The following is a 14,838-nucleotide window of genomic DNA, read 5'->3' as shown; positions in this document are numbered from 1 at the left end:
AATCCAGAACCATGAAAAACAGTCCCAGACCATTACTCCTCCTCCACCAAACTTTACAGTTGGCACTATGCATTCGGGCAGGTAGCATTCTCCTGGCATTCGCCAAACCCAGATTTGTTCTTCGGACTGCCAGATGGTGAAGCATCACTCCAGAGAACGCGTTGCCACTGCTCCAGAGTCCAATGGTGGCGAGCTTTACACCACTCCAGCCAACACTTGGCATTGCATATGGTGATCTTATGCTTGTGTGCGGCTGCTCGGCCACGGAAACCCCTTTCATTAAGCTCCCGACGAACAGTACTGCTGACGTTGCTTCCAGAGGCAGTTTGGAACTCGGTAGTGAGTGTTGCAACCGAGGACAGACAATTTTTACACGCTATGCGCATCAGCACCCACCGGTCCCGTTCTGTGAGCATGTGTGGCCTAACAATGTTGCTCCTAAACATTTCCACTTCACAATAACAGCACTCAGGGGTGCAACTCCGGTTTTAGAAGTGGGGGGTAGGACATAATAACCTATTACTTTTTTATCCAGTCGGATAAACACTCCAAACAACCTTCCTGACTGCTCGGAGGCGTCCGCATGGTCCTAAAGCACACAGTTGCCTCATTTTGTATCACATTCCAATGATAAAACTGGGGGGGACAAAAACGCAATTTCAGAATGTGGGGGGGACATTTCACAAACTGATATGTTGGAAAGGTGGCATCCTATGACGGTGCCACGATGAAAGTCACTGAGCTCTTCAGAAAGGCAATTCTACTGCCAATGTTTGTCTATGGAGATTGCATGGCTGTCTGCTGGATTGTATACACCTGTCATCAACGGGTGTGGCTGAAATAGTGGATTTGGCTAAGTTTCCACATACTTTGTATATATAGTGCATCAACGCAACATGTAAAGTCTTGGTCCAATGTTTCATGAGCTGAAATAAAAAGATCCCAGAAATGTTCCATATGCACAAAAAGCGTATTTCTCTCAAATTTGGTGCACCAATTTGTTTATATCCATGTTAATGAGAATTATTCCTTTGCCAAGATAAGGGAGGAAGAGGAGGATTGTCCCCCTCAAAATTGAGGAAAAAAAGACATAACAAAAATATAAACAATGCTCCTAAAATGTTTATTTAAAAATAAATTAAACATCATTCTCCCTAACTTTACAAGTTACCAGCCACCACTGACAAGCATGCATGCATGCATGCACACATACATACATACACTTACCCTGTAGCTGTGGAAGAGCTCAATGGCTCGCAGCACGTCGAACTTGCGCGCCATGAGGAACTTGACGGCCACTTCCCAGGACAGCTGGGACACTCCATGCTGAGTGGTCCACTTGTTGATTTCCTCCAGAAACTGTTTGGTAGCCTAAAAACACACAGAGATGCGGCCACACACCATGAATGTGTCCCAAACGGCACCATATTCCCTAGCACACTGCTTTTGAATGGCACCCTTTTCCATATATAGTGCATTTCCTTTGATCAGAGTCCTATGGGCCCTGGTCAAAGGTAGTGCACTATATAGGGAATATGGTGCCATTTGGGACACAATCTATGTACTCACTCCACAGAGATAAAAGAGACTAGAAGAAGTGAAAGAAGAAGTTAAAAATGATACATCCTATGAGGAAGTGGTGTTGGTGTATGGTGTCCGTATGGCCTTTACCATGAAAGAGCATTTAATTTCATAAAGAGAGAAAGGGTGTTGGAAGACAGAGGTGACTTGGCTGCATGAAAAAAATATGATACCAACAAAAACAGAGGTTCTAATTGTAGGCATAGCACTTTGTGCTTCCACATTTCTGTACTTCCAAGCCTTTTGTTAGCTGGGACTAGCAGTTGAGTAAAACGTGCTGGGCTATTAATCTAATCAGAACAACTTGGATTCCATAAACCCTACCTCTATCAAACATGCCATAAAAAATACACTGAGCTTGTATGCAGAAAACAGACTTGCAGTCCTCCAATCTTGAATAGTTATGGTTAAATTATTGAGATCCAAGATTGCACCATCAGCATCAGTTTCAAGAAATTGTGTGCGCTCTTGCACTTGATTTAAGGAATAGGGTCTTAAACAAAAATGAATGTACACTGAATAAAAATATAAAACGCAACACGTAAATTGTAGGTCCCATGTTTCATGAGCTGAAATAAAAAAAATACCCAAAATGTTCGACGCACAAAAAGCTTATTTGTCTCAAATTTAGTGCACAAATTTGTTTATATCCCTGTTAGCGATCATTTCTCCTTTGCCAAGATAATCCATCCACCCGACAGGTGTGGCATATCAAGAATAATAAAGCACTTTTGTGGGGAAAAACTCACTCTGATTGGCTGGGCCTGGCTTCCCAGTGGGTGGATTAGGGCCTAATGAATTAATTTAAATTGACTGATTTCCTTATATGAACTGTAACTCAGTAAAATCTTGCAATTGTTGCAGGTTGCTTTTATATTTTTGTTCAGTATAGATTTCACGCACACCCATGTGCACACACACTTTTCACAAAGATGGACAGACACACACTTTGGCCACCAGGAAGGTTTAGCAAAATTACCTTTAGGTAAGTGATTACAGCAGCATCATTTTACATGAACACTGCCTGGGACTGTTTTTTCTCATGTTGATTTACCCAATCAATTATATAACTATGTACACAAAATTCCCATTTCAGCACTCAGCTCAGTTACCTATGCATTCTTTATGAACTACAAGGCTGAGTTGATATTTTTTTATTTCACCTTTATTTAACCAGGTAAGCTAGTTGAGAACAAGTACTCATTTACAACTGGGACCTGGCCAAGATAAAGCAAAGCAGTGCGACACAAACAACAACACAGAGTTACATGGAATAAACAAGCGTACAAGATAAACAAGATCAACGTAATGTTTTTCAAAGAGTAAAAAGTAATGTGCATAGAGTTAATGTTTTATAGAAGAATGCTATGAAAAATAACATTACCTAGGTGCTAGATTTCAATATTGAGTCTTTTCAGAATTTCATCCCTTTATCTGATAGCTGACTGTCAAGGTGGACCATTCATTTCCTCTCTCATATCACGCCATCTTCCACTCCAGACACCAGGCCTGAAGTTGCTCATTCAAAGCTTCTTCAAACTTCCCCATTATACCCATTCAATAGAATAACTAAATATTTAACCAACACATTTGGACAAAAATTGTTTAATAACACTATCAGTATTGAATAACACTGTCAGTATTGAAATCTACAGTAGTGTGAAAAGGCACTAGAGAACCCCCAGCTATATTATGTTTCAGCTAGCAAAGAGACCAATCTAAGCGTGCACACCCTCTCTGTCTATGTCCTCCCAAAAGGCTTCCGGAATTTTGTTGGTGGGCGAGCCCAGCCAGGCAGCACCAGCGAGCTGTCACAGAAGATAGAGGCTAATGAAAGCTCACCCTCAGAGCAAGTTCCGCTTCCCCAGCCAGCGAGAGGGGGAAGTCAACTATGGGGAGTCAGAAACTCTTCACGAATACAGAAAGCTACTGATGAGCAGAGCTGAAAAGGACAGGATGCCACTGTCCTCCTCTCACAAAGCTCTGGATTTCAAAGACAAACTGATGCACGTCAGAGGCTCCAGCACTATTCAAACCGCTAAAAGCCGAGGAGGAAGCTAACTTTTAACTACATAATTGTAAAAAAAATAAAAATCTCACTGTGTGGCTGCATTGTTGAGTTTTCACCATGTGATTGTTTCATTCTCATTCGGATGTTTGTTGCCCTGTGTATCATTCAATTATTTTAACTGGTAAATCAAAGCAAGCGTCATATTGGCCCGGTCCTTTAAGACATCTCATGTACAAAGCATTTCCTCTGGATGCAGGTGGTTTTTAACTAAAGGAAGTGGGCCTATATCTAATATCAGATTATCAGTACATTTTAAAGTGCTCTGGTTTAACATGATACTTTATTGTTAACTCTATGTAAACAATATTGGTGGTTTAAAGGCAAATTCGATATAAATCAGTCATTCTTTTTAGCTAATATCGGGCGATAATATTGATCAACTTATATATCGATTTGACTCTACATAAAATTCAACCAGGAACCCTGGACTCCCAGAGCAGATGAAGGGATGCTAGTCTTGATGCTATTCAAAGAGCCCAACTACCGGGATTCGATTCCAGTCGATTCCAAGTAGCCACCCTTTGCCTTGATGACAGCTTTGCACACTCTTGCATTCTCTCAACCAGCTTCATCAGGTAGTCACCTGGAAGGCATTTCAATTAACAGGTGTGCCTTGTTAAAAGTTAATTTGTGGAATTTCTTTCCTTAATGCGTTTGAGCCAATCATGCCTTCATGGTTAAATTGCTGCAAAGAAACCACTACTAAATACTCAGTCTCTGCAGATGCAAAAATATTGAATCTTAGGAGTTGATTCCTAGAGGAATCTAAGCCTGTCACCCAGAAATGGGAGTCGACATCGGGAGATGACAGGCAAAGAGTCGAGGAATCTATTATTTTGGAGTCATCTCCCCACCACTAGCACAAAGTTGGATGCAACCAAGTTGCAGATGAGTTGTATTGGGGTGTTTCACAAAGCAATCAAGTAGTAACTCCGTTGCAAGCACCCAAAATTGTGGGAAAGTTGCTTTGTTTAACTCCAGCCTACGGTTACAGTTAAAATAAGGGTTAAGTTTAGGGTTAGGATAAGGGTTAAGGTTTGTGTAAAAGCTAGGGATAGTTGTAATGTTGTTGACATTTATTGAAGATCAACAAACTATGTACTTGGGACTATCCAAACAAAATGTTACCGAAACAGGTTTTTGTGTGTGAATAAACTAGTGAAAATTAACGTAGTTCAATATTCATAAATATTCTGGAACTTTCTTGTTCACCAAAAAACATTGAACCTTCACAGTTCACACTTGAAGTCGAACCAAGAGGAGGACCCATTATTGACTTCAAGATAGTCCACCTGAATTACAAATGTACCTAGGTGCAGGAACGGATTCCTAAAAAGTAGTCTATGGACCCTGAGTGTCCCCAACACAGATTATGGGCCTGTTTGCTTAACTACAGTTTATAGCAGTCATAAGAATTAGGTCTAAACAAAGAGTTCTACTTTGAAGGAAATATTCTGGCACAAATTCTGTGAATCAAGACGATACATGCAAATATTTACATATCTTTGAGGAATTCAGTATGCACTTCCTCAAATGGGGGTTCTGCTGGTTACACATGCTGTAATAAAAACAAACATTTGTGAGCCATTTTCTTTTCAATTCAAATCTTCCGCATCTCGATCCCTCGGCATAAAACCAAACTTGACTGCTTTCTCTATGAAGAGGTCACAGCCTTCCCATATACTCTGCCCAAAGTCTGTTGATTCTCCTTAAAAGCCTAAGATATCAAGGAGGGAGAGAGAGCAGCTATCAGACATTAGTAGTTAGGTTAATATTAGTCAGGAAGTTATCTTTGGCTCACACGGAGAGGGGAGAGTCAATCAATATCAAGTGAGTAGACAGAGACTGCACATTTCAAACAGTCTGAACGATATACGAACCGCAAGTGACAGAGTTCATATTAAAGCCCGACCAATTTTTTTATTTTTTATATTTGGGTTCAAAACGATTGATTTTTTGGGGGGAAAAACCTTTCCAATACCTACACATCTGGCGATATACTGTTAAAAGCAGGGAAATTAAAAAAGGAACATCTTTTCCACACTGAGTTCTCATAAATTGCCATCCAAAACAGCAATTATCCAAGAAATATACTTCAAATGTTGACTTCTTACATTGTGACAATAATGACACCATAGGAATGGCTGCATGGGTTCAGATAAGCTTGAGATTCCCTTTTTCCATCATATTTATTGAATATCCGTTATTGGTGGAATTATCGTCCGGTATCGGTAAAAGGCCAACAGTGGCCGATAATATCGGTGAAAGGATGCATCTGTTTGGCTCTAGTTCAAACATCAGTTGAGCATTCCCAGCCCAAGTCTACCATCAGAGTATCCATTCAAGCAATAGGAGTACAGTTTGGTCTGTATTTGAACAGTCACCGCTGTCTATACAATGCTCAATCCAGTCCAAATCTAGTCAGCCACCAAACATTCTAAGAACTCAAGACTTAGGCCTGAATGTGTAAAAACATTTCCATGGATTTACAGTGCATTTGGAACATATTCAGACCCCTTGACTTTTTCCACATTTGTTATGTTAAAACCTTATACTAAAATGCATTAAATTGTTGTTTTTCCCCCTCAAACTACACACAATACCCCGTAATGACGACGTAAAAACAGGTTCTTATAAATAAATAACTGAAATATCACAATTACATAAGTATTCAGACCCTTTACTCAGTACTTCGTTAAAGCACCTTTGGCAGCGATTACAGCCTAGAGTCTTCTTGGGAATGACGCTAAAAGCTTGGCACACCTGTATTTGGGGAGTTTCTCCCATTCTCCTCTGCAGATCCTCTAGCTGTCAGGTTGGATAGGGAGCGTCGCTGCACAGCGATTTTCAGGTCTCTCCGGTGATGTTCGATTAGGTTCAAGTCCGGGCTCTGGATGGACCACTCAAGGATATTTTTCAGCGGCAGGGACTGGGAGACAAGACAGGATCGAGGCAAATATGAACGAAGCAAAGTACAGCGAGATCCTTGATGAAAACCTGCTCCAGAGCACTCAGGTCCTCAGACTGGGGTGAAGGTTCACCGTGCAACAGGACAACGATCCTAAGCACACAGCCAAGACAATGCAGGAGTGGCTTCGGGACAAGTCTCTAATGTCCTTGAGTCACCCAGCCAGAGCTCGGACTTGAACCCGATCAAACATCTCTGGAGAGACCTGAAAGCAAAAATATTATTCCCCCTTGGCATGTTTCCTATTTTGTTGCATTACAACCTGTAAATTAAATGGATTTTTATTTGGATTTCATGTAATGGACACACACAAAATAGTCCAAATTAGTGAAGTAAAAATTTTTTTTTTAAAAAACAACGTTAAAGTGGTGCGTGCATATGTATTCACCCGCTTTGCTATGAAGCCCCTAAATAAGATCTGGTGCAACCAATTACCTTCAGAAGTGACATAATTAGTTAAATAAAGTCCACCTGTGTGCAATCTAAGTGTCACATGATCACAGTATACAGTGGGGGGAAAAAGTATTTGATCCCCTGCTGATTTTTTACGTTTGCCCACTGATAAAGAAAGGATCAGTCTATAATTTTAATGGTAGGTTTATTTGAACATTGAGAGACAGAATAACAACAAAAATATCCAGAAAAACGCATGTCAAAAATTGTATAAATTGATTTGCATTTTAATGAGGGAAATAAGTATTTGACCCCCTCTCACTCAGAAAGATTTCTGGCTCCCAGGTGTCTTTTATACAGGTAACGAGCTGAGATTAGGAGCACACTCTTAAAGGGAGTGCTCCTAACCGCAGCTTGTTACCTGTAAAAAAGACACCTGTCCACAGAAGCAATCAATCAGATTCCAAACCCTCCACGATGGCCAAGACCAAAGAGCTCTCCAAGGATGTCAGGGACAAGATTGTAGACCTACACAAGGCTAGAATTGGCTACAAGACCATCGCCAAGCAGCTTGGTGAGAAGGTGACAACATTTGGTGCGATTATTCGCAAATGGAAGAAACACAAAAGAACTGTTAATATCCCTCGGCCTGGGGCTCCATGCAAGATCTCACCTCGTGGGGTTGCAATGATCATGAGAACGGTGAGGAATCAGCCCAGAACTACACGGGAGGATGTTGTCAATGACCTCAAGGCAGCTGGGACCATAGTCACCAAGAAAACAATTGGTAACACACTACGCCGTGAAGGACTGAAATCCTGCAGCGCTCGCAAGGTCCCCCTGCTCAAGAATACATATACATGCCCATCTGAAGTTTGCCAATGAACATCTGAATGATTCAGAGGACAACTTGTGAAAGTGTTGTGGTCAGATGAGACCAAAATGGAGCTCTTTGGCATCAACTCAACTCACTGTGTTTGGAGGAGGAGGAATGCTGCCTATGACCCCAAGAACATCATCTCTACCATCAAACATGGAGGTGGAAACATTATGCTTTGGGGGTGTTTTTCTGCTAAGGGGACAGGACAACTTCACGGCATCAAAGGGACGATGGACGGGGCCATGTACCATCAAATCTTGGGTGAGAACATCCTTCCCTCAGTCAGGGCATTGAAAATGGGTCGTGGATGGGTATTCCAGCATGACAATGACCCAAAACACACAGCCAAGGCAACAAAGGAGTGGCTCAAGAAGAAGCACATTAAGGTCCTGGAGTGGCCTAGCCAGTCTCCAGACCTTAATCCCATAGAAAATCTGTGGAGGGAGCTGAAGGTTCGAGTTGCCAAACGTCAGCCTCGAAACCTTAATGACTTGGAGAAGATCTGCAAAGAGGAGTGGGACAAAATCCCTCCTGAGATGTGTGCAAACCTGGTGGCCAACTACAAGAAACGTCTGACCTCTGTGATTGCCAACAAGGGTTTTGCCATCAAGTACTAAGTCATGTTTTGCAGAGGGGTCAAATACTTATTTCCCTCATTAAAATGCAAATAATTTTATTACATTTTTGACATGCGTTTTTCTGGATTTTTTTGTTGTTATTCTGTCTCTCACTGTTCAAATAAACCTACCATTAAAATTATAGACTGACCATTTCTTTGTAAGTGGGCAAACGTACAAAATCAGCAGGGGATCAAATACTTTTTTCCCCCACTGTATATATACACACACACACAGTCTGCAACACCACTAAGCAAGGGGCACCACCAAGCAAGAGGCACCATGAAGAGAACAAGGAGCTCTCCAAAATTTCAGGGACAAAATTGTGGAGAAGTACAGATCAGGGTTGGGTTATAAAAACAAATATCCAAAACTTTGAACATCCCACAGAGCACCATTAAATCCAATATTAAAAAATTGAAAGAATATGGCACCACAACAAACCTGCCAAGAGGGGGCCGCCCACCAAAACTCATGGACCAGGCAAGGAGGGCATTAATCAGAGAGGCAACAAAGAGACCAAAGATAACCCTAAAGGAGCTGCAAAACTCCACAGTCGAGATTAGAGTATCTGTTCATTGGACCACTTTAAGCCGTACACTCCACAGAGGTGGGCTTTACGGAAGAGTGGCCCAAAAAATAATTCTTAAAGAACAAATAAGCAAACACGTTTGGTGGTGTTCACCAAAACGCATGCGAGAGACTCCCCAAACATATGGAAGAAGGTACTCTGGTGAGATGAGATTAAAATGAACTTTTTGGCAATCAAGGAAAATGCTATGTCTGGCACAAACAGTGAAGCATGGTGGTGGCAGCATCATGCTGTGGGGATGCTTTTCCATTGGCAGGGACTGGGAAACTGGTCAGAATTGAAGGAATGATGGATGGCGCTAAATACAGGGAAATTCGAGGGAACCCTGTTTGTCTTCCAGAGATTTGAGACTGGGACGGAGGTTCACCTTCCAGCAGGGCGATGGCCCTAAGCATACTTCTAAAGAAACACTCCAGTGGTTTAAGGGGAAACATGTTTATGTCTTGGGAATGGCCTAGTCAAAGGCCAGACCTCAATCCAATTAAGAATCTGTGGTATGACTTAAAGATTGCTGTAAACCAGCGGAACCCATCCTACTTAAAAGAGCTGGAGCAGTTTTGCCTTGAAGAATGGGCAAAAATCCCAATGACTAGATGTGACAAGCTTATACAGTCATGGACAAACGTTTTGAGAATGAAACAAATATTAATTTACACAAACTTTGCTGCTTCAGTGTCATTAGATATTTTTGTCAGATGTAACTATGGAATACTGAAGTATAATTACAAGCATTTCATAAGTGTCAAAGGCTTTTATTGACAATTACATTAAGTTGATGCCAAGAGTCAATATTTGCAGTGTTGAACATTCTTTTTCAAGACCACTGCAATCCGCCCTGGCATGCTGTCAATTAACTTCTGGGACACATCCTGACTGATGGCAGCCCATTCTTGCATAATCAATGCATGGAGTTTGACAGAATTTGTGGGTTTTTGTTTGTCCACCCGCCTCTTGAGGATTGACCACAAGTTCTCAATGGGATTAAGGTCTGGGGAGTTTCCTGGCCATGGACCCAAAATATTGATGTTTTGTTCCCCGAGCTACTTAGCTATCACTTTTGCCTTATGGCAAGGTGTTCAATCATGCTGGAAAAGGCATTGTTCATCACCAAACTGTTCCTGGATGGTTGGGAGAAGTTGCTCTGGGAGGATGTGTTGGTACCATTCTTTATTCATGGCTGTGTTCTTAGGCAAAATTGTGAGTGAGCCCACTCCCTTGGCTAATAAGCAACCCACACATAAATGGTCTCAGGATGCTTTACTGTTGGCATGACACAGGACTGATGGTAGCACTCACCTTGTCTTCTCCAGACAAGCTTTTTTCCGGATGCCCCAAACAATCGGAAAGGGGATTAGTCAGAGAAAATGACTTTACCACAGTCCTCAGCAGTCCAATCCCTGTACGTTTTGCAGAATATCAGTCTGTCCTTGATGTTTTTCCTGGAGAGAAGTGGCTTCTTTGCTGCCCTTCAAAGACACCAGGCCATCCTCCAAAAGTCTTCGCCTCACTGTGCATGCAGATGCACTCACACCTGCCTGCTGCCATTCCTGAGCAAGCTCTGTACTGGTGGTGCCCCGATCCCGCAGCTGAATCAAGTTGAGGAGACGGTCCTGGCGCTTGCTGGACTTTCTTGGGCTCCCTGAAGCCTTCTTCACAACAATTGAACCGCTCTCCTTGAAGTTCTTGATGATCCAATAACTGGCAGCAATATGCTTGCCTGTGAAGCACTTTTTGTGCAAAGCAATGATGACGGCACATGTTTCCTTGCAGGTAACCATGTTTGACAGAGGAAGAACAGTGATTCCAAGCACCACCCTCCTTTTGAAGCTTCCAGTCTGTTATTCAAACTCAATCAGCATGACAGAGTGATCTCCAGCCTTGTCCTCGTCAACACTCACACCTGTGTTAACGAGACAGTCACTGACATGATGTCAGCTGGTTCTTTTGTGGCAGGGCTAAAATGCAGTGGAAATGTTTTTGGGGGATTCAGTTCATTTGCATGGCAAAGAGGGACTTTGCAATTCATCTGATCACTCTTCATAACATTCTGGAGTATATGCAAATTGACATCATACAAACTGATGTAACAAACTTTGTGAAAATGTATATTTGTGTCATTCTCAAAACTTTTGGCCACAACTGTAGAGACATATCCCAAGAGACTTGCAGCTGTAATTACTGCAAAAGGTGGCTCTACTAAGTATTGATTTGGGGTTGTAATTCCAGGTTGTAAGGCAACAAAATAGGAAAAATGCCAAGGAGGGTGAATACTTTCACAAGCCACTGTAGCTGTGCATCAATGCTACCCATCCAACCTAACAGAGCTTGAGAGGATCTGCAGAGAATGGGAGAAACCACCCAAATACAGGTGTGCCAAGCTTGTTGCGTCATATCCAAGAAGAATCGATGCTGTAATCGTCACCAAAAGGTGCTTCAACAAAGTACTGAGTAAAGGGTCTGAATACTTATGTAAATGTAAAACATTTATTTATATTAGCAAAATATTCTAAAAAACAGTTTTTGCTTCATCATTACGGGGTATTGTATGTAGATTGTGAGGGGATAAACCGATCTAATACATTTTAGAATAAGGCTGTAACGTAACGAAATGTGAAAAGGGTCAACGGGTCTGAATACTTTCCGAAAGCACTGTACACACACACACACACACACACACACACACACACCTGTATTTGGGGAGTTTCACCCATTCTCCTCCGTAGATCCTCTCAATCAAAAACAGGTTTGTAGAAAGTTTGGAAAATGTATTCAGTCAATACATGTTAGAGTCACCATTGGGAGCAATTACAGCTGTGAGTCTTCCTGTTTAAGTCTCGAAGAGCTTTCCACATCACTTATTCCAGTATGTGATGAAAAGCAGACAACCAGGTTTTCCTCTAGGATTTTGCCTGTGTTTAGCTCCATTCCGATTATTTTTTTTATCCTCAAAAACTCCCCAGTCCTGAACAATTTCAGGCATACCCATAACATGATGCAGTCATCACTATGCTTGAAAATATGAAGAGTGGTACTCAGTAATGTGTTTGTTGTATTGGATTTTTCCTAAACACAACACTTTGTATTCAGGACAAAAAGTGAATTGCTTTGACACATTTTTTGCTGTATTACTTTAGGGCACGTTCCAGACTTAGAAAAAAGGCACCTATGCACTTCTCAGTATTTGGTATTTAGACTTACCTTTTTCAATGACATAACGTGCTCTGCAGGTGTGGCTACCTTGCACACTCTGAATAAATGTAATTCAACAGCTAAAAACCCTCCCACTTGCTGGCCAACAGATTTTCTCGTGGAGTTTTCATTCAATGGGGTTTTCAGTACATTTAGCTTAAGCCATCCCTTTAAATACAGTGTATCTTTAATTATAATTTTGTCAGACAATAGAATACAGAGAGAACAGGCCAGAATATAGTGATCAATGAAAGAAGCAATCTATGCATATTTGTCTCAGTTTCAATACCAACTGGTAGATTTTAAAATACTTTGATCTTGTAGATTGTTTAGGCAAATCTTAGGGTTAGGAAAGTCTGCATGAATAATAAAATATTTTAAAAAATGGGTTGGAGAGCCTTCACAGAAAATAAATTGATGAATAAAATAAATAAATGGATTGATTCATCCTGAAAATTGTCATATTCAATCCATATAATATTGGAAGGTGGGGGCAAAAAAAGAAGAAGTATACAATAGGGTTTGAACAATAATCCTACCCTAATTCTCACTACTCGTGGAACTGTATAACACAGGTCCATTCGTCATGAACCGTGTGCCAGGCTTCAGGTTTAACCTGCTACGTGTGATCTGAGTTCCACAATGATTCAAATAGGCTACATGTCCCAAATTATTGGGACATGTGGACTACTATGATCCACTACTGCTAAAAAACCTCAGGGACAACTTAAAAGGACGTGACAGAGGAAAGAAAAGTACATGGAATGCAATGATGCAAAAATAAATGTATGTGGTGTTACTGACTGTGGCTCTTGATAGTGGCTAATATTTAACATAATTCAAATTGTAAAATAAAACTGATAAAAGCCCTGGCATATAATCAAAACATTCTAAAGCACATACATCAACCTCGACAGGTCCATCCCTACAGAAGCCTAGGTCTCCAAATTTTCATCCACACACGTTATGAGGGCACATAATAACAATTCAGATTAACGGCGCATCTATTTATTTCCTGTTGAAAAGGGGCCGCAATACATGTCCTGTTGATATGATCTTCAGTTTGCTTCCATATGGCTGGTTTCACATCTGTCTCCAGGGATAATAAGGGAAAAATGTGTATTTACAATTCCCTTCTCCAAATGGATTACTAATTTACCTAGCTCTTAACAATTTCTAAATTACAGCGCATGGAGAATGCTGTTATTTCGAATAAAAAATGATAAAAAAGCTTTTTCCACTTGGAACCGGCCGGTTCGATCAACCTTATTCATTGTTTCCACATGCGTAAAGGTGGTGGAATGAGGGAATGAAGTAATGGTCAAAATACGGCGTATCTGTAGATACATTTCCACCACACCTTAATTTGTTCTAGCCCCACCTCAAATGAATAGCAGGTGAATAGCATGCTTAAGTTCAATGTCAGAATAGGAAGAGAAAAGTGCATAAAAAGCGAATACGTTCTATTTACGTACGCTTAACTCAGGTTGGGATCGGGGCCTTCCTGCCTTGTTGCAAACAGAATGCATGTTTTGGAATATTTTTATTCTGTACAGACTTCCTTCTTTTCCCTCTATCAATTAGGTTAGTATTTTGGAATAACTACAATGTTGTTGATCCATCCTCAGATCTCCTATCACAGCCATTAAACAAACTGTTTTAAAGTCACCATTGGCCTAGTGGTGAAATCCCCTCCGGCAACCGAGTTAGGAAAAAGCCAGTATCTTTGTAGTGACTGGGTGTATTGATACATCATCCAAAGTGTAATTATATGCTTTATATACACCATGATTTTTAAATTCACCCCTCTACCAACAAGTGCCTCTACCAACAAGATCTGATCTTCATCTAAGTCACAAAAAAAGACAAACAGTCTGCTTAAACTAATAACACAAACAATTATACATTTCCATGTCTTTATTGAACACAACGTGTAAACATTCACAGTGTAGGGTGGGAAAAGAATGTGAACCCTTGGATTTAACAACTGGTTGACCCACAGCATTTTAAGTTGGGTTGAGGTCAGGACTCTGACTGGTCCAGAAGGTGTATTTTCTTCTGTTGAAGCCATTCTGTTGTTGATTTACTTCCGTTTTGGGTCGCTGTCCTGTTGCGTCACCCAACTTCTGTTGAGCTTCAATTGGCGGACAGGTAGCCTAACATTCTCCTGCAAAATGTCTTGATAAACTTGGGAATTCATTTTTCCATCGATGATAGCAAGCTGTCCAAGCCCTGAGGCAGCAAAGCAGCCCCAAACCATGATGCTCCCTCCACCATACTTTACAGTTGGGATGAAGTTTTGATGTTGGTGTGCTGTGCCTTTTTTTCCTCCACACATAGTGTGTGTTCCTTCCAAACAACTCCACTGTAGTTTCATCTGTCCACAGAATATTTTACAGCAGTGGCTTCTTCTGTGGTGTCCTCCCATGAACACAATTATTGTTTAGTGTTTTACGTATCGTAGACTCGTCAACAGAGATGTTAGCATGTCCCAGAGATTTCTGTCAGTCTTTAGCTGACACTAGGATTCTTCTTAACCTCATTGAG

The 14,838-nt window shown here is 41.1% G+C and overlaps 1 protein-coding gene across 2 annotated transcripts in view; it reads right to left on the bottom strand.

Annotated features, from left to right (window-relative positions):
- Positions 1-14,838, bottom strand: part of LOC115152418 (tyrosine-protein phosphatase non-receptor type 9) — a 58,882-nt gene that overhangs the window by 34,219 nt on the left and 9,825 nt on the right. For both annotated transcript variants that reach the window (XM_029697274.1, XM_029697275.1), the window contains one exon: positions 1,228-1,371. In XM_029697274.1, the coding sequence (XP_029553134.1) occupies positions 1,228-1,371 (144 nt within the window). The remainder of the gene's footprint in view (positions 1-1,227; positions 1,372-14,838) is intronic.

This window comes from Salmo trutta, chromosome 17 (genome assembly GCF_901001165.1).
Source record: "Salmo trutta chromosome 17, fSalTru1.1, whole genome shotgun sequence".
NCBI lineage: Eukaryota > Metazoa > Chordata > Actinopteri > Salmoniformes > Salmonidae > Salmo > Salmo trutta.
Note: the sequence above shows the minus strand (reverse complement) of the source record. Positions and strands in the feature narration are given on the sequence as shown.